Source organism: Bolinopsis microptera, chromosome 9, assembly GCF_026151205.1.
Source record: "Bolinopsis microptera isolate Bmic1 chromosome 9, MBARI_Bmic_1.0, whole genome shotgun sequence".
NCBI lineage: Eukaryota > Metazoa > Ctenophora > Tentaculata > Lobata > Bolinopsidae > Bolinopsis > Bolinopsis microptera.
Window position 1 is genome coordinate 15,408,100 of NC_087080.1, and position 21,160 is coordinate 15,429,259.

At 39.0% G+C, this 21,160-nt stretch overlaps 3 protein-coding genes across 4 annotated transcripts in view; 1 reads left to right on the plus strand and 2 right to left on the minus strand.

Moving 5' to 3' along the window:
* Positions 1–21,160, minus strand: part of LOC134820374 (large ribosomal subunit protein eL33-like) — a 95,599-nt gene that overhangs the window by 32,357 nt on the left and 42,082 nt on the right. The window lies entirely within an intron of this gene.
* The window catches only part of LOC134820373 (dihydropteridine reductase-like), a 95,140-nt gene that overhangs the window by 31,904 nt on the left and 42,076 nt on the right, over positions 1–21,160 (minus strand). The window lies entirely within an intron of this gene.
* Positions 1–21,160, plus strand: part of LOC134820370 (guanine nucleotide-releasing factor 2-like) — a 53,235-nt gene that overhangs the window by 11,121 nt on the left and 20,954 nt on the right. Inside the window, exons 1-3 of one of the 2 annotated variants that reach the window (XM_063830738.1) lie at positions 8,392–8,486; positions 9,331–9,490; positions 16,533–16,674. In XM_063830738.1, coding sequence (XP_063686808.1) covers positions 8,423–8,486; positions 9,331–9,490; positions 16,533–16,674 — 366 coding nt within the window. In that variant the 5' untranslated portion in view covers positions 8,392–8,422. Of the gene's footprint in view, positions 1–8,391; positions 8,487–9,330; positions 9,491–16,532; positions 16,675–21,160 lie in introns of those variants that run through there. The other variant, XM_063830736.1, reaches the window with a different exon arrangement.

Below are 21,160 nucleotides of genomic sequence, written 5' to 3' on the forward strand. Positions count from 1 at the left end.
TGTCTAGGAACATTGACCATGTATTTTTTCTTGAACATGACGCAGTCCGTAGTTTTGCGCTGTGATATTCACGGTATGTTTCCTGTTTCATCATCTATCACGTGACCACCCTCACGTCTTTACTACTCCTCCTCAATTAATTTGCAGTGTCAACATCACCAAGTCTCCAGATTAGACCCGCGACTGTCCCGTGTTATCAAGTATTATAACCGTGTGAGCATGTGTTTTCTGATTAGAAACTTACTAAAATGTTCCGATTTGGTGCCGCAACGACGAGGGTGTGGGTTCTAACCCTAATTCTAGTTCAGATACTGTTTCCATTTAATTTACACCACATTTAGACATGACATCAATGGTATTTAGTTGGAAAAGAATACCAATGCTTCGTCGAGGAGGAGTAAGACGTTTACAACACAAGCTCCTTAGTACCGTGTATATCTAAATCTTACAAATAATAATTAGGTGTTAAACATGATCAGTTGTTCAGTGCAGCTCTGTAATTACCATTTCTCGTCGCTCTCTCAATCTGTTTCATTAACACCAGACGAGAGAGCCATGAAGCCCTTCTCTTCCCTGTACCAGCAGAGTCCTGAAACCCTCCCGCACCACCCAGGTGCAGCTCGTGGAGCACTATCTGCTGTAGTATTTGTGTCTCCGTGCTTGCTATCCCTTCAGCACTAATCACGTGATCAGTTTAGGGTCCTGGTCTGGTTTCTCAGTTAGTTTCTTAAGGTTCCCTGATAATGTGATGTCATTGTTACTCTGTGTATTGCCTCCCCCTGGCCCTACTACTTGCTAGGGCTGCTTGGGAGTCCCGTTACAGTTCCTGTCAAATATCTGCTTTTGCTTTTGAAATGTTAGTTATTAATTATCATGGAACCCATCGACGGAACCCATGGCCTCATTAGCGCTGGAAGCCCAGTGCTTGTAGTCTTGTGACAGATGGAAGGAAAGAAGGCATAGTGAAGTATAGTTGAACAAGTGAAACGTTACCTACTTCGCCTCTAGATATTGATAAACTATTATTTAGAGGACAAAAAGCTAATGTTTCACTTTTACAACTATCTTCTAGTTTAAACTTTATTAACGGCCTTTTCAACGGATATCGAAGTAAATACTTATTACTTAGTGACCTTTGTGCGATATATTAATCTGCTATCAGTAGCAGTTTAAAGGGACAGTTTTATAGAGTTGAGGTTTGTAACGTTTTTGAGCTAATTTTCTCCTTCCGGCTTCGACTTCAACTCAAAGTTTTGATAAGCTGGATTTTATTGTGAGTTCTGTGGATTTCAAGAGTGTCACAATTTTTTACTTTTACACGGGCCACCTTGTTGTCACTGTCTCCTGCATGTACAAGCCTTCGGTCTTGATTTTACCGAGGGTTTATTTTAGTCCTAAGTCACAGTTTCTCGATGACAAGGCCCGTCGTAAAATTAGAAGATCTGTCTTAAAATTCATTTTGTTGGCGTTGTGATAACGTGTTGTTTTACCCGGAGTGAGGTGAATTTGTGAGTTATCTTGGAACTTATTGACTGGATCTATGAGTATGAGCTTAGAAGCACTTTCTTAGTTTTAGTCCCTATAACAGTATAATATAATTTTTTTGTTATTTTGCTATTATGTGTAAATATTATGTTGATATTTGTTTTGATTTATTATTATTTGTTCTTTTGTTGTATCTTTGCATTAGTAATATAATTTTGGTGTTCAGTAATGTTTTGAAATGTTTAGTAAATTTTGTTTTCGTAATTATATTTATTCAGGACGTTACAGAAGGAATTGATTTAATGTAGTTGGAGGAGTCCTAACTCTCCTCACGTCCGAAAATGGCGTTTCTCTTGTATCAAATATAATATGTACCATACATTAATGTATTGTATAATCATTATGATAGCTTCATATAATATTATTTTCCCAGTTAAAATGACCTGATCACAATTGGGATAAACTGCATTTTTGAGCACAGTTTTTCTCTTTTAAAACCTCTAGAACAGTCTGATAATACCGACCTCCAGATGTGTTATGTTGCTAGAGCCCGTGTTACCTTGTTCTCACTGTCTCTTGCCAGGTGCTATCGTTTTTACTGAGCTGCCAGCTAATTTTAGTTTCATGTCACAGTTGCCCGATGACAGAGAGGGTCGTGAAATTAGGGGTTCTGTCTCAATTCATCTTGTTGGCGATAATATGTCGTACTGCCGTGTCTTGCATGAGCTTTTTCGTTCTCGATCCAGGCTAAATTTAGATTTGATTTAAGATGTAGATGATGAATAGCTTGATATAACGGGTTCGTTGAAGTCCTCTTCTTGCTAAGATAAGAGTCTTACGTGCCAGCTTTTGTTGTCATCAAACATTTGAGTACAGTTATGATGCTAGTACCCTAGTTACAGTACACAATATTATTTGTCGTCAGGGTTTGGATAAAGGTACCCTAGTTACAGTACACAATATTATTTGTCGTCAGGGTTTGGATAAAGGTACCCTAGTTACAGTACACAATATTATTTGTCGTCAGGGTTTGGATAAAGGTACCCTAGTTACAGTACACAATATTATTTGTCGTCAAGGTTTGGATAAAGGTACCCTAGTTACAGTACACAATATTATTTGTCGTCAGGGTTTGGATAAAGGTACCCTAGTTACAGTACACAATATTATTTGTCGTCAGGGTTTGGATAAAGGTACCCTAGTTACAGTACACAATATTATTTGTCGTCAAGGTTTGGATAAAGGTACCCTAGTTACAGTACACAATATTATTCATCGTCAGGATTTGTAGCATAGTTCCCTTGATAGTTGTTTCCGTACACGAAACTATGCTACAGACAGTGAGAGGCACTTTTCTTACATATTTTGTACACCATCTCCTACGTCACATTCTCTGTGTTTGTAATTTAGAAACTGTACTAGAACATGGCGGAATGCTAAGGTTTCTATACCGTCAAAGAGGTTTTCAGTCAGCTAGCTAAACTTTTTCCTGTTTTTTCCTCCTCCATGCTCAACAAGTAATTTGCATAGTATTACTGGCATGCCGACAGGTACTTATCGGAATTATAGTCGCTGCTGTTTATTTCTCGTTAGACTCACAAGTACTCAGAGTTTTGACGGAGGGGGCTTCTCCTCTGAAGACTGTGACTCTAAATGCCGTTAGTTATGAGAGCTTTTTGGAGATGTACAGCTTCTCTCGTGTCCAATGATGACAAAAACTTTAATTATCTCCGAGCAGGCTATTTATTCCAGACTGGGAATGGTACCAGGTACAACTCTCCCCATCAGGAACTATGTACTTTTATTTCATGCATAGTTTCAAAAGAGGAAATGAAAGTGCTTCGGGAAAGAAAGCGAAAGTTGACATCAAGGTTTCTATTAATCTGAGCGTATCTTAAATTATTTTGTCGATTCTGGTGCAAAAACTAGGTCAGCAAGTTGTTATCAAAACGAGCTCACTCTTGATTGAACACGTTGTCACTTGTCATGACGACGAGACTCCCCAACAAAATCAGCTCCTTAAATCCTGCCCAAAGATCATTTCAATGGTTCAAGTTTTCATCAAGATCCCACAACCCTGCAGCTCTTAGTCACCCCTCTGACTAGTGACTACCCCTCTGACATGTCCGGGACTATGGAGATTGATATCATTACCAAACTGTGATCACGTGACCACAGATATTATTACCATCGTGTGGTCACGTGGTTAAAGCGTGTGCAGGAGGTTTAATTCAGTACTTGAGGAGGAGTTAGCCTATTTTAATATTTCATAGTACACCCCTGCAGTAAGGTCTAGTCAGCTGCAGGAAGGAGGTTTAATATGTGGATCGTGCTATTTTCAAGGTCTAGTCAGCAAGTTTACACCTGTACCAACCCCCTCTGCTACCCCTTAACACCTCCTAACACCCACTCCTAACACCCCGTCCTAACACTTCCTACTGAGCTCCTCTCTAAATACCACTTCGATTGTTTTGTGGTTTTAGCACCTTCCAGTGTAGCGCTATATAATGAGGGTTTTAATTTGATCGTTGGTGTACAAATTGTTTTGTTGTTTCCAGAGGTGCTCCTTTATTGTGATCTAGCTGGTTGAAAGTACACCATTTGTTCTGCTTCTAGGAGCGGTGTGGACATGTAAGCATATCATGTATTTACAGCGGTAAACTCCCATTTGAAAATATTCTCCTGTCACAGTTTGATATCAGTTCTTGAAACGGTGGCGTGAAGTAGCTGAGAAGCAAGTTAAAACATTCCAGTACTACTACTAAAGCACTAACCATCTTTTAAAGCATCTTAAGCATGCAGTTTAAAAAGTTTACAGCAAAACAGAAGCTTCTGACCTTCAACAGCTACCTCTGTTCACGATCTGGAAAATGCAAGCTGGGGATAGTTCCGGCGGTGATATTATTTGCGCTGCTCGCGCTACAGCTGTCTGGGGAAATTTTAACTTTTTGACAGAGTGCATTTATTTTAACTTTTTAATTAGAAATTTGCGCGAGTAAGCTGTCCTCTACTCAGTCTTTGTATGGTTTGTGTGGCTGTTCGTACTGAGGTGTGGTTGTTGTCAACCACTTTTTGTCGTGACCTCACTTTTTTTGCTGTCTGCTATCATGTTTGCAATTCTATCCTCCTTCCTGTTTTGTTAATCTCAGCTTACTTTGAAAATCCTGTTTTTAGTTTTGTAGTTGAGCTCTGTATTTGATCTTAGTGTAGTTTTCATAGTGTTGAATCTCTATGATGGTCGTAAACGTATATTCTGCTGAAGTACCTCTCCTGTATTTGAAGCGGCCAAATTATTTTTAGACAGTTTTAAACAAAATCTAGACATGTAATACAGGGAATAGTGAAAAAATCTTACTTTTGAAGAACCGACTTACTTTTGGCTCGTTCCCCAATCTCTTGGTATTTATCAACTTTAAAAAAAGATAGTCAAGTTCAGCACTTTTAACTACAAGTAGCATAACTTCTTGGCAGAGTTTTCCCGATTATTATTGTATGTTATCGTATGTTTTTGCTGCGATATATTAATAGCATGTATAAAGTGTTAAATCATATGACGCATAGTATGTAGTGATTCTGACATGGTATTTAACATGCTTAGAGGTAATTCTCAGTAATTGGCACTTGATGGTTAATGTCAGTTTTCTACTGTTAACATGAAGAGGTTAATAAGACATTTCAAATAGTTCAAAAGTTTCCCAGAGGATCCATTTAAGAGAGCCGGCGAGTTTCAAGTGTTTTAACGATTTGAAGCCTGGATTTTAAATAGCTTGTCAAATATAGATGATGTAGGGCTTGCTTGGTGGGAAGATTTTAAAGTTATAAACTGACTTCATTTGAAGGAGACGATCTGAGTTATTGAGCTTTTCAATCTTCATTGTTGTAGTTAGTGGTTATGTTGACTCCTACACTCGAAAATTGGGCGATGGTCTGAGACTTATAAGGGTCAGTACTCAGTAAATCAAATGTTGCAATAAGTTCAATCATCGGTTTAATTCTTGCAGAAGTTTGATTTCATCTTCTTGAAATAACTCAGTTCTCTTCCATGGCCATCCATCTGCATGTTTTTAGTTTATTGTATCAAATTAGCACCTCCTTCACCTCATTAAGACGTGCCAGAAAGGCTGTTAATTATTCTAGAACCCTCCAGTGCGACATCACAACTATAAAACACACTTAACTGGGGACTCACGGTCTGATCTAAACCGACTTAAACTTCGTAATCAGCGCCGAAAACTTCAAACTGCAAACCGTACCCTGCATTCAAACAATTAGAACTGACCAATGTGCCAGTAGCTCTGGTCTAAATTTGGCGGTAATCCGTCTGGAAAGCTTCAGGAGACACGAGTCATCAACCGACCAGTTCATCTGTTAAAAACAAATATTTAACTTTTCACGGTACCGGTATACTCAATTTTGTTTAAAAAACATTTTCCCGAAATTGCACTAGTTTAGTCATTAGTTGCTAAATTAGAGCCTTACCGTACAGTTACCAGGTTACCAGAACAGTTACCATAACAGCTGTTACCAGGTTACCAGAATACTTGTGAAAGTTGTGATGAGGCCCTAATTTGGGTGTTGGCAGTTTCAGCTCGCCGTACTAGGTACCCCAACTAAATAATTGCTTGACAACATTATTATTGTCGGCAATAGTCTTAGTAAAAGTGTTTTTAGCAGTTTTTCTCAGTTGTTTTGTTTGCATTGATGCTGCTTATGTCATTTTGCTTTGTTGTTTAAGAATATTTGATCAATATATTTGATCAACTTTGTTGTATCATTTTTCAGGCCCCAGACCAATCGCCTTCGGAATTTTCCATCAATGTCTTTTAAATTGTCAGATTCAATTGATTCAATTAACGCTTTCACCCTTTTAAGTCAGCTAAAATAGAAATGTCTTCATACAAAGTCCTTGCCTACCTTCTTCAACAAGGTGAGATAATAACTCAATTATATAATTATATAATTAGTCTGGATACGGTTAATTAAACTCTAATAATTTCACAATTATGTCATCACCAATCGTGCTGGTGTGTAATCAACAATTTTCCCCCAATTTCAATGGGCGTGCGCGGTGGGGTGAAATGGCTGGAAATATCTTAGAAATAGTGAGATGTTTGGGCTGAAATATGTCAGAAATGTGAGCAGGGGGGCTGGAAACATATAAAAAATGCGAGCTGGAGACTGGAAACATGTCGCAAGTACGTGGGGCTGACTGAATGACTGATTCTGTTAGACTGACACCAGCAAGAGACACCTGTTTAACTCGATCTTATCAACATGCATCACACCACGTGACACATGCCACTCATCACTTACGTAATTGTAAAAGGAACCGATGTTCATTAGATCTACTTCTCCCAGACTCACCCACGTGTGACCTCATGATTTCCAACCGGAACAGAACAAGAAATCAGGCTGGCTTACTAATCAACAATTTAATCAGAAATTAATAAACACCACTGATCGTATAAACCACATAATTAGATAGACAGTTAGTATCAGTTTTCAGGTAGGAGGTAGGGAACTAAGCCCTGAATTACACGAACCGTTTTAGTAGTAACTCTGGAGGATAAGAGCCTACTTACATCCGGCCTCCCTTCCCATATCTCCACTCTTATCTCCCATCCACTCGTTTAATTCCCTGAAATTCCTCTGAAACTTGTGTTGTAAGATTTCTGGCAGTGTGTGGCAGAATATATATAATAATATGTTATTACACAACCAGATATGTATCATGTGATGGGATATTATTATTATATGTTATGATATCTGTCATGGTATATGTTTGTAGTAAGTGCCCGTCATAATATGTTGAGTTGAACTCGTTGATGTTTGTTACAGTTCGTTTAACAGATTTGCTACTTTTCTGATAAAGTTGCGTATTATTTTAATAATCTTGAGTGATGAGTAGTCAGTATAGTGTGAATGACTGGTTTTACCACGTCAGCTCTCCACTCGTGTAAAAACAGTCAAGATCCCGGAAAACTGAAGATAGGGCTTCTTAAATCATGACAAGTCTGTACTAGATGTAAATTATTATACAGAGCAAGACAATGAGAATAACAGACACATTGTCGGTCTATATGACATCGTCAGGACCCAAAAACCAAAGGTCATAGACTAAACCTAACCAACCTGCAACCATAATCTACTCAACGTGTCTACAACTACAATTTTGTAATCCCTACAAAATCATATATAGCCTACACATCCTGCAAATGTACAGCCCTCTCTCTCTCTCTCTCTCCCTCTCTGTCTCTCCCTCTCTCTCTCCCCCCGGGTTTAGTAGTCTCCCTGCGTTTAGCAGTCTCCCCCTGGTTTTAGATCCCTGCCGCTGTCAAATTACACCGGCTGATTTGGGTGATACCTGAGAGGAGTTTAACTTTATCTCTCTCAATATAATCAAATATGTAACAAGTTGAGTTGGAGAGAGAGAGAGAGTGAGAGAGAGAGAGTGAGTGACTCCAGCTTCTAGACGTTCTGTTTGTGACAGACGTTTGTCGTACGCCCGACTTTTAACTGTGTGAGCCTTGTGCGTGTTGGTTTTGAGCTCCGTAACACTTGTTACCTTGTCACACTTGTTACCTTGTAACACATAATGTTACCTTGTGACACATGTTACCTTGTAACTTTGTAACCTGTCCCGTTTTATGTTATTCGGGAAATTCAGAACGTAGGAGATATTATTATATCGAATGTGTTGTAAACTTTTGCAACAGTGCTCTTTTATGCTATTCAGTGTTGGAGATTTTATATCATACAGTGTCCTTGTCGTTTTTGTAGTTTGTTAGGGGTTCGTTTTGTTAGCTGTGGAACTGTTAGTTCTGTTGCTTCGGCTACCTTCCAGATCAACTTGATGGAACTGCTGTTTTAGTATTTGCCTCGTTTTAATAATCAACGCGTTTTTCAAGTTTAGTCTAAAGGAATCAATTGGAAAGAAATGATCATACCGGAGACATCAACATGTCCACCGCATTTCCGTAACTGTTACTCTCATTACAACGGTAAAGCTCTCCTCGATAACTAATCAAGATGCTATCTTCGGGGGACAACCAAACGTGTTGTTTTCTAAAGAAAGATGGAACGTGTATTACAAAATTGTAACAATGAAGTTCAACGAAGATATCCAAAATAAGCTTAGTTATAGAAAAATTATTAATTAATTCAACACCAATCTGTTGCGATCGTCGTTCTCCCCACTAGGCCCACGTGTAAAGGTATTGTTTCGGTTCTATAGTCATCTCCTAAAACCACCTCTTCCTTCGCACGACCGCAATTAAAACACGATACAAATTTCGGATTACAACTACGGCTGATTTAATAATATCTTGTTAATGATGAAGATTTTTAGTTCTCTCAGCTTGATAACTCAGTCTAGTGCTTAAAGTATTTTAAAACTTCAACACTACTATATTAACAAGTTATCGAATATGATCCCGATGAAACTGTGATGACAGAAAAATTTATCAATCAGAAGTTTTGGTCCCTTTATACTTTTATAACCTGTTTTGTTTGTTTTGAAACCGGGAAGAACTTTAGAACTTCAAACTGATATTATCATGTACAATTCAAAAATATCCCTTCAATTGATCCCACAGTTGCATACTCAAATTTTTCACCAATTTTCACCTCAAAAATAGAGGTTTCATAAAAAATTAGCTCCAAAATTAATCCAAACCGCCGTCTATATTTTCAGTAATTTTTCACTGAAATCTTCATTAACATTAAGTAAAAGACAGAATACAGAATACAGAACAGAAGATACAATTTAATAATTTCCATGATCTGACTTCCTCGCTCCAACCACCCCTAAAACCACCGCCCCACTAACAGCCCCCTCCCCCGCAGATCTAGCAGAGAGCTACAAGCTGAGCGGGACCACCTCCGACCAACCCACCCCCGCTCTCTCCATGTTACAGACGGTACACGAGGTGATCCTGGGCGTGAGGGATACAATGGATAATGCGGAGCAGCTTCGTGCTACCCTTCCTAGGGGGATATCCTCTCTGTGAGTTTTAGTTATGGCATATTATTATGGCACATTATATTATGGCACATTATATTATGGCACATTATATTATGGCACATTATATTATGGCACATGTTTTAAAAAAAGTTATTTTTTGGTTTAGTTTGTTGGGTTTAGCGCGCCTCTGTAAGTTAACTATCTGGTGAAAGCAGCTGATATAAAACCCAGTTAATTTTAATATAATAAAAGCCTCTTTTCTTAATCGCTTAATCGTGCACCAATCTTCTTTAACTATCCAGTCCAGACTAACTCATTATTATACACATTAAACGCAGTAAAATCCCAGAATTAAGATGTGCTCAGTATTGGTTAATGTAGATTTACCCGGGCAACTCTTGCTTCTAAGGAGCGTGTGTCACATACCCGTACATTTAGCCAGTCATACATGTCCCCCAGCCGGCTACCATCCAGTAATCAACATAATAATATATCCTAAATAACATAATATATCCTAAATAAAGTTGAGAATACACATTATTATTAACCACAAGTGTGTTGAGTTAGTCCGCCAAATTCCTGTGCTGCGTCAATATGGTTTAGCTAATCACTTCCCACAAGAAATACTAGTACTACCCTGAGCTACAGAGAAGAGAGCGGCAGAACATTGACTTGTCTACACAGAGTTTGTTAGAGTGTTTAGTGAGACTGGGTTTAGTGACGGCTACTACTGCACAGGAGATCACATTTCCGGGCTGTTTCACCTGGTAATATACAGCCAGAGAGAGAGAGAAATGAGATATTACCTACACAAGTACACACAATTTCAGTATCTGGATAGCATGTAATTACTTCAGACAATCCCTCCAGGCAGTGGTTGTTCTAGAGCCGTTCATCTGTAAATTATATTTAATACCGGGTTGAGACTAGCTTTATGGACCAAAACTAACTGTACCGTGTAGTTCACAGCAGCACTAAGAGTAAGTATAATTACTGTCAGCTCGGAGAAAGGGCGGAGTTCGCGTCATTCTGGTGTAAAGCTAGTTTTGGCCCTCATAGTCTGCCACCATGTATATAATATGTGCCGGTAGTTAGTATATTATACTGTACAATGATCGGTATATTACGAGCTGTGTAAACTCTTTATAGTAAGCAACGTGTTTACTAATGTAAAGCAACGTGTTTACTAATGTAAAGCAACGTGTTTACCTATGTAAAGCAACGTGTTTACTAATGTAAAGCAACGTGTTTACTAATGTAAAGCAACGTGTTTACTAATGTAAAGCAACGTCTTTACTAATGTAAAGCAACGTGTTTACTAATGTAAAGCAACGTGTTTACTAATGTAAAGCAACGTGTTTACTAATGTAAAGCAACGTGTTTACTAATGTAAAGCAACGTGTTTACTAATGTAAAGCAACGTGTTTACTAATGTAAAGCAACGTGTTTACTAATGTAAAGCAACGTGTTTACTAATGTAAAGCAACTTGTTTAGTCGCCACCCCACCCCTAGCAGCCACCCCCTTGCTCGGTGAAGTTGGCAGATCTCAGTATAGTGATGAAATGTACTGATAATATAAGCTGGTCTCTTTACAACACCGATCATTATTAGTACAGTTAAATAAAGATAAACAATAGACAGGATGACGTAACACTAGCAACGGTAAAAGTAGTACGGTCGTTAATACAATTAGTACAATTAGTACAATTAGTCAGGATAATTAGTACGGTTAAGCGCGTCTTGAACTCGGGGTGAGGTGAGGAGTGGTGCTCAGAATAGTCTGCAAGTCCGGGATCGAGAGAGAGAGAGAGAGAGAGAGATAGATATAGAGAGAGAGAGAGAGAGAGAGAGAGAGAGAGAGAGAGAGAGAGAGAGAGAGAGAGAGAGAGAGATAGATAGAGAGAGAGAGAGAGAGAGAGAGATAGATAGAGAGAGAGAGAGAGAGAGAGAGAGAGAGAGAGAGAGAGAGAGAGAGAGAGAGAGAGAGAGAGAGAGAGAGAGAGAGAGAGAGAGAGAGAGAGAGAGAGAGAGAGAGAGAGAGAGAGAGAGAGAGAGAGAGAGAGAGAGAGAGAGAGAGAGAGAGAGAGAGAGAGAGAGAGAGAGAGAGAGAGAGAGAGAGAGAGAGAGAGAGAGAGAGAGAGAGAGAGAGAGAGAGAGAGAGAGAGAGAGAGAGAGAGAGAGAGAGAGAGAGAGAGAGAGATGTAGACGGCAGTGTAGTCGGAGATATTATTGTGTTAACTCTGCGTGTCTAAATATTATACTGTTAAATTCATGAAATATTCCGGGCGTATAAAATGCATATAATGCTCATAAATACGTGTGTGTTATGTAAATTTTCACAAATTTACAAGGCACGAGGATAAATGGAGTAAGGAAGTGCTGTTGTTAACGAAGTAAAGGAACCGGCGGAAACGGATAAATTGCTCGTAAAACTTCATGACAATTTAATGTATCAATTAGTATTACCATATTAGCGATTAATAGGACCACTTGAGCCACAGCCTAAAAGAGTTATGCCGGGAAATGAAACAATTTGAATGCACTGCCGCACTGGTTCTAACTGGCCAGGAACTCAGGAATTCATTCCCATGGGCAATCCGGAAACCTGTATCCGGTAGTTTTCTCGGTTTAGAAATGAAGCATTTTTGACTCTCAATTGAGTCTCAACATACGTCGCCAAGAGGAATTTCAGCGCTGTTAAGGTTATAGTTATAATAATATATAAGTTTGTGGTATGTTGTGGGCAATTCTAGATCAACCTGATCCTTCATCCTTATTGATCCACTCAAACAAAGGTTCAGCAAACTTCCTTACTAAGCAGCTTTAGTAAACCATATTTCTCAACTTTACATGGTCTTCTAATTTTGTATCTTTAAGAGTTAATTGTTATGGAGAATTATAGAGATCGGTATTCATACAGTGAACCAGTTAATTACAAAATTCAGATCCACCAGTTTCTAACATAGCTGTACCGCCGCGCTGTATCTATTATCTACTGTACACGCAACATCTCCTAAATTGGCAAGTAGCCAGAAACACTGAAGTCCAATAATAACCGAGCAGAGAGAGAGAGAGAGAGAGAGAGAGAGAGAGAGAGGGTTGTGAATTGTAATGAATGGCTTGTGCAGGATGCAGATCATTGTTTGCAGCCTCCAGCGTACTCGATATACGGTCTTTGTTAACTTTCGGTGAGGTGCTGAATATGCATTATCCTGTACTATCAGTTATTGTTGAGGAGGTCCCGAAACATTCCGTCATTGTCTCACTTTATGTATATCTACAGTGTTGTCTCACTCTATGTATATCTACAGTGTACTGAGTGGTGTCTTTGTTCTGGAGAACTTGCCGGGACATGATAAGCGCTTAATAGGTATTTGAGAGATTTGAGGGATGGTGTAGACGCACGAGAGGGGGAGATCAGTTAGAATCACTGCTCCTTCTAAATGTTACTTAACTGTTCAGCTTGCACTTAATCGGCCTGTGTTGTCTGGAAATATCATAATGATATTTGATATTTAAGATCTTTTCAAAGATCTGTATTTAAGTACAAACAGGTGGGAAAGTATAGCTAGCAGGGACACAGTGGTATTATTACTTGGCTGGAGATCAGATTTGATACAGTTCACCCCTAGTTCTAGTGTGTGACTTAGTGGGCTCATAACATATTCTGGGGTTGAGTAGATAAGAATAATATCTCTCTCTCTCTCTCTCTCTCTCTCTCTCTCTCTCTCTCTCTCTCTCACTCTCTCTCTCTCTCCTCTCTCTCTCTCTCTCTCTCTCTCTCTCTCTCTCTCTCTCTCTCTCTCTCTCTCTCTCTCTCTCTCTCTCTCTCTCTCTCTCTCACTCTCTCTCTCTCTCTCTCTCTCTCTCTCTCTCTCTCTCTCTCTCTCTCTCTCTCTCTCTCACTCTCTCTCTCTCTCTCTCTCTCTCTCTCTCTCTCTCTCTCTCTCTCTCTCTCTCTCTCTCTCTCTCTCTCTCTCTCTCTCTCTCTCTCTCTCTCTCTCTCTCTCTCTCTCTCTCTCTCTCTCTCTCACTCTCTCTCGCTGGTTTGTATGTGAGAAATATATTTTAAAATGTGAAGTTCCGAAGATGGTATTTAGACTGCAAGATTGATTTTCTCTGAAACAGCAACCCTTGATGAGAATAACGATTCGTGAATTGTAACAATGGTGGGAAAGCAAATTACTGATTATTCAGAATTGGTTGTGAAAGTTGACTGAAATATGCGAAGAATTCGAGATATCTGACATCTTGGAATGTGATTAGCCTCTAACTGTAAACATTACTTTATTGTTTTAATACTAAAATAAAGATCTGAATCATCATCTTCCTAAAACTTTCTTAAATCTAGTCTAAAAGAATTGGGTTTTAAAACACATACGATAACATGCATTCCAAAATCCAAATTTAAAGTAAAAAAGACGAGACTTAGAAATGATCAGATTAGCTCTGGTGTTTAAAAAATAAATTACAAAATTACCATAAAACTGTGAATTTCCCGGCCCTCTTGTTGTCATCCTTACAACCGATTTAACAAAAGCACATTCTTAAATACCCAGACCCCTTCTTGAATGACATGGACCTGGTATCTCGAGTGACTTGCTAATTAGCCGCCATCAACCGATAATAAAGAGTGTAATAAACAACCCAAACCCTAATACCTCCCTCCCAAGTGGCGTTGCCCGAACTTACACCGCCTTTTCTCTAAAATTTAGATTGTAAATCAGGGTACTCTCTCTAATGAAATAGCAACTGTCACGTGATCACGTGATCACGTGATCAGATGTTTGACAGCCAGTAAATCTTATCATATACTCACAGAAGGGGAGGTCTCAATGGGAAGGGAAAATAACGCTGTTATTTGGCGCAGTGTTTCGGTATGCGTACACAACAGACCGGACACTAATTCATATCGTCACCTTGTCACTGGAATTGTTGCGTGTGACCGAGATGTGCTCTTCCCAAGAAGAACCAGAATACCGTCTCCTCAAAACGAAAAACCACCTCCTAAACCCACCACTGTCACGTGTTTGTGTAAATTAACCTGGTAGACTCAAAGAATGGTCAGTATCAGGACCGTTCCAGTCTATGCCATGGTGTAGGGAAGTATATAAGGAGCTGTTGTAGGAAGGTCTCTAATATTATATACCCTGTATATTGAGGGGGTTGAAGCGAGACCTGGAACTGGGAATATATCTCTCTCTCTCTCTCTCTCTCTCTCTCTCTCTCTCTCTCTCTCTCTCTCTCTTCCTCTCTCTCTCTCTCTCTCTGAAGCGAGACCTGGAACTGGTAAAATGTCTGGGAGTTAGTGACCGGGTTAAAACCTGCTTCCTCGATACTTTATCTCATCTTTCTGGGCACTTTACCGCAGATTCTTGGCTGGGATATTTCAGTACACTGTTAGAGGTAACTGGTTCCCACCAGGAAGTTTAACTTCTCAGCAGAAGTCAGGGTTTTGTTTAGCGACCAACATGTGGTACTGTACTGTAGGCGGGGTGGTGTTAGAGGAGTTGTCCAGTATACGGAGTTAAATTGGTAGGGGAGATGATATATCACGTGACTATCACGTGACTATCACGTGACTATCACGTGACTATCACGTAACTATCACGTGACTATCACGTGACTATCACGTAACTATCACGTGACTATCACGTAACTATCACGTAACTATCACGTGACTATCACGTGACTATCACGTGACTATCACGTGACTATCACGTGACTATGAGGAGGGTTTAAAGTTCTGGTGTTGAGGCACCTCCTGGGATGTTGTGGCAGCTAAACACTGCTGGATAGTCGAAAGTTGGTACTAGTTGTTACGACTTTCGTCTTTCGTCTGAGTGTAGCGAGACTTTGCGAAGCTTTGAGTGTGGAAAGTTTAGTCAGGTAAAATGCAATTTGTGGATATTATGAAGATAAGTCACACCTGCTGTGGTCGTGTAAAGCAATAATATGCAGGGCTGTTGTCGGTGATTTGTGAACGTTGATCCAATTCGAAGGCAGAAGCTTAGGAATGGCGCTTAGGAATGAGGGAATTGAAGTTTTTGCGGGGTATACCAATGAAACATGTGGGTGTGGTCCCTGGAAACAGTGACATCACACCCTCACGTGACCAATCGAGGTGACAGATTTAATGTAGACCAATTAAGAGCTATTCTGGAGTCACACCTCAATTTATTATGCTGGCTATCTCTCGACGCTAATAGTGTCCTAATAGCGTCCTAGCAGGTGCGAAAGAGATGGAATTGTTTCGGTAGTATTTATAGACATTACGAGAACTTTGCTTATATTAAATCTTAGTGTGTATAGAACATTCTTGTACGATATATATAATAACTTAGTTAGGATATGAGTGTTTGTGTACAAGTCACATCTTTAGGAATGGGTTAGAACTATTTTCTGTCTTTTCTCCCGCAATGAATTGGGATAGAACTTGTGTATATTATTTGTTATTTACATTTGCGCTGTAAAAAGGTAAAAAGGTACGATCCCGTTCGAGACAAACGTTATTAAGTCATCGCAGGTAGAGTTATACTGTGCTGTTAAAGTACAGGCGCTTTTATATTTTTATAGAAATTAGAAGGCAGGGTTACTCAAAGTTTATCTGTGATCATATGAGTTGGGCGGTTATTTTTAAGTTCTAAGATATGTCCTGGCTCGCGAGCAGTGATATTCTCCAATAGATTAATGTGGGCATAAATAATGTGCACTCTTTTCGGCCTTTCTTGTACATTTCAATGATACGCTAGTACTGCATTCTTTTCTTGGAGCATTAGCCCTCAGGAGCACACTAAAAAACATCAAAAAGAAATTAAAATACAACAAAAGATATATTACATTCCTCATTTTAATTCGATGTTCTGAGTAAATGCTAAGTAGCTAATAATGAAACAATGCCAAATAACTATCGTTGTTTTCTAGAACAAACGTTTAGTAAAGTCGGAGAGTAAAATATTCCCAGCATTGTCCAGTTTTTTATGAGCTGATAATACCATTTATCCTACTTGACTTTTATAAGGATATATTATTCTTCTATTCTTACCTTTATTATAGCAAAACATTACAGAAGTTTATTTTCAGGTCAGAACTGGACAAGTGCCAAACAGAATTACATCAAGCACTAAGTACGTTAGTGTTGTGGACTAACAGACAATTTATGTTAAACGCAACCAGCGACACTGAACCAAGCGCTCTTGTATCTCCAGTTACCCAGCTAATCCAGGTAATTGATTAAGTAATTTACTAATTTAATCATGTTTTATAATAGGCTTGAGGTTTGCGGAGAAGGTAAAGCACTTTTTTAGATGCGTTGTAAGGTCTGATTGGTTAATCGCTGTAAATTGCCATTACACGTGTGGTTTGCTTCCCCAGCAGTTCTTAAGTCTATAGACTAGGAAATTTGTGGGATGGTGACGTTTATTTCGTGCCAGAAAAATCGAAATGGCTCCTAAATTGAGTCGCATAAAATAAACCAGGCCAAAAAATATGTTCGCTGTCAGTGACTTCTCTGTTTTTCTCTATAAAAATCATAATCTCATATTATTTCTAGTTATTATTATTATAAAGGTCCCAGGAGCTGAGCTGGTTGTCACCTGTCAGAAATTAAGAACAATTCTCTATTTAAGGAACGGCACATCACCTGATATTTTCATAACATTCCACTCTCTCCAAACTGCAAACTGCTCTATTTGCATCAGGAATCCACACAATTGCAAACTCTACATAATAGACTTCTCTGCGGAATCCATGAAATTTCCAATTTAATTTCCAATCTTCTCACTTCAACTGATCAGTGTTTTAGTGTCACTAACATGCTAAAAGGCATGCACAAATCACCATACAAGTCTCACGTGTCAAACACCATTGTCTGCCTGTACAGCCCTGTGTGTACTCTATATCAATCTGTTGTCTTTTTTAATCATTATCAATCTATTGTTCACTCCACTGTTCACTTATTTCACAACATCTAATATCTGTCCGTGTAAAGAAGAAAACTTGTATCATATGTACTATTCAACGACCAGTGATTTCATTGTGAGTTAGTGTCAAAGTTGCTGAATTTATGACGTTTATCCTTTACAATATATTATGACAATTACACGTTATCAATAATGTGGTGATAGGTGTGAGTGTCAAACGTAGATACGCCATATAAGGCTGGGAATCGTAGGAAAAGAACGAAAAAAAGGAAATTCCAGGACTACACCAGATTAGGATTTGTTAAGTGTAATATCGACTGAGTTATGTGACTGTTGAAGAAGTCTGTTCGACGTCAATGTTAATTCTTGTAAAATAAGAGCTTAATTGTGATCATGCCATATTTCTTATGCCTGTTTCCTTGGAATGCACGTGATACTGTTACGTGTAAAACAAAGGCATATTACTCTTTCTGGTCGGAATATTGGCAAAAACAAATGTTTTATATAAAACGCTGATTTGTGCGAATTACCAGTTTCAGACGGAAAGGTATTTTGAATAGAACGTATTGTTTCTACTCAATTAACAGTGGCTAATTATACATTAGATTATTGCAGATATCTTTCTGCAGAATGTTTAAACATATCAATCCAACTAAACTGAGAACTCAAATTTGTTCACCCACCACCCGTTTACACATAAGATTAATTTTTCAAATATTTTGTCACATAGAAATATGTCATTAAGTCATTGTAGTGACTTAAGCAAAATGTATTCTAGTGTTAGTCGGCGTGTTTTATTAATGGTGTGCTTTACCCGTCCACAAATCTGCATAGTGTAAGATGGGTGAGATCACAAATAACACCTTGTAAACAGTGGAACGAGACAAACGGCGAGATATTGCTGAATTAGTAAATTTACCCCGACCATTTCATTAAATATACGGTATGCCTCTAAAGAATGTCAATTAGCAGGTATTTAGGAATTTTATTTCATAGTTTATCTACCTTGTGTGATGCTCCTAATTTTAGGTATTTCGTATATATAGCAGCTATGTAACATTTTAACCACGTTTATGTCACTTAATTATTCTATTAAGCAGTCTAAATTTAATTTCTGCTGCCGCTGCAACATTTGCAAACAGGTCCAAGACAAATTATATTCGGTCTTTACAAGTGGCTTGCCCTGTTTGTCTTTCTGCTTTGTGAACTGCGTATGTTTTCTTGGATCTGTAAAATGGAGATGTGTAAGGTAAAAGTGGCGGGGAAGTTTTTGTAATTAGGAAAACTTTAAAGACTACTGTCGAAGTTAAACCTCTGCGGCGTCGATAGGTCTACATTCCATTCTTGACGTAACGCGCGACATACCCCATATTTATATCGAAGCGCGCACGCTCGTATATTTTAAGGTTTTGTGGATTCCTTTGCCGCTTCTCAAGGCTGGCAGGTGGTCGAAAGATGTGCTTCGATAGCGATGAATTGTGCTGGTACAATGATTTGATGATTTATAGTCTGTATAAGGTGTTAAATCGGCATGAGCTGCTTTGACACCAAGCTCTGTTCGCATTGTGAACGTTAGCGGTTATCACTGCTCAGCGGAATCGGATCCACTTACAAGAATTATGTGTCCGATAAAGGATATTAGAATAGAATGGCGCAATGGTTTCTATAAAAGCTTTATTAGCTGGGCATGTCATCAGCACATTGTTAGACACTGGCTTGGTGTACAGAATTGGCGTGTATTTGCTACTGATAGCTAGCTTGTATTTGCTACTGATAGCTGGCGTGTATTTGCTACTGATAGCTGGCGTGTATTTGCTACTGATAGCTGGCGTGTATTTGCTACTGATAGCTGGCGTGTATTTGCTACTGATAGCTGGCGTGTATTTGCTACTGATAGCTGGCGTGTATTTGCTACTGATAGCTGGCGTGTATTTGCTACTGATAGCTGGCGTGTATTTGCTACTGATAGCTGGCGTGTATTTGCTACTGATAGCTGGCGTGTATTTACTACTGATAGCTGGCGTGTATTTACTACTGATAGCTGGCGTGTATTTACTACTGATAGCTGGCAGTACTGATAACAAGGATTTCACAGCACTTTATGAGAGTTACTGTGTAATGAGTGTGATAATTGCTTTACTTGATAGCTTTCACGATTAAATTGACTGAATATATTCCAAGTGTGTTGGATGTGAAAAACGGACATAAGATAGCACTAGTGTAGTGTTAGGCTCAGTGGCGTAACTTTGCCTGTTGGCGCCCCCCCCCGCTCAGTGACGCACAGTGCCCCCCCCCTAAAATTTTTTGTCTCCCTAAAAACAAAAAAAAACAAAAAAAAAAACAAAAAAAAGGTCGGTTACTTTTTTTCTCGCCCCCCCCCCCCTACAGCTTTTTGCACCCCCCTGAAGCAAAAAAGGTACCCGAAATATTTTTTCGCGTCCACCGAACGCTAAATTGGACAGGAAAATACACAAATAAGGCGTTTTTTTAGTGAAACGGCCTAAAATTTAGGAAAATTGCGCCCCCCTTATACGGCGCCCCCCCCCCCCCCCCCCTCCCCCGCACAGCGGGGTCTGCGGGGCCCTAAGTTACGCCACTGGTCACTTAGGCTAGTAGTCTATGCAGTATGCAGTACATAGTTGTTCTTTTCTCGGGGAATGGTCTGAGGTATCCGACTATGATTTATTTTCAAAATGACAGATTGATTAAACTTAAGGGCTTCAGGGAATTGCATCTTCAAAGCAGAAGAAACCTAGAGAGACCCGGTTGTTGATTAAATAATTAGAACTAGAACTAGCTCTAGCGAACGGTTTCCAATTTCAAACGATTGATTAATAACATAATGTTATAGCAAGTTACAATTTATCGCAGCCCGCTAGTTTTACTGCCTTAATATAATAATATGCACTTATTTATTAAATAACCGAGACAGGGTCAAGTGACAGTTTGTGGATATGCGTCACTCTGCCAAAATGCCGAGTCCCCCTTTGGTGGTGAATCAAGAAATCAAATATAATAATAATATAAATTTGATGATTGACGTCGTTTTTAATTTCTGTCACTTGCTTGCCTCAAAATGACAAACGAGTGAAACTTAGGGGAGATATAATGAGCAATGCTAAGAGAAATAATAGAACTATCTGAATGCAATCGAGAACTTTGGGGCTCCGCCATACGGCAGCAAGTTGGAGATTCTTAATTCAACTATTTTTTCTGGAAACAAAATTTGTGGAGATTTTATATATGTCATAGAAACTTTCTATAGAAACCTTCTGTGTTACACATTTAAAATAGTATGTGGTTTAGTATGATATGGTTCAGATATTTCTATCAGTAGATCAAGTATGAAATATTGTTTCAGCTTCGGCCCAGGCCTAAATTTTAGAGTGCCAAATCCTGACTTCACATTTCATTCAGGCTCAGGCTAATAACCTGTCACTTTTAGTTTACTGACTATATCATTTGAAAAGGCCAGCAGAATCAACCTTACAAAGCCTTTTACGCAATATATTCCCTATATTGAAGGAAGGTTTAGCCTATTCTTACCACGCCTAGACTCTATATTATCATTTATAAACATTGCGGGAAAAGTTTATTGTTTGACTCACTGTTGACTCAAGTTAAGCAGAGCAATCGAACATGTTAGTTGTACTTAGACATTGCTAATGCGATCTTGTGGGCTAAGAGCATTGTGGTTCGAAGCTAAATATTGGTTTTGTAACAATAGGTGTGGTGACTGCTCTGTGCAGCTCAATAAGACCGTAAAGCCATTTACAATGATTATCATCA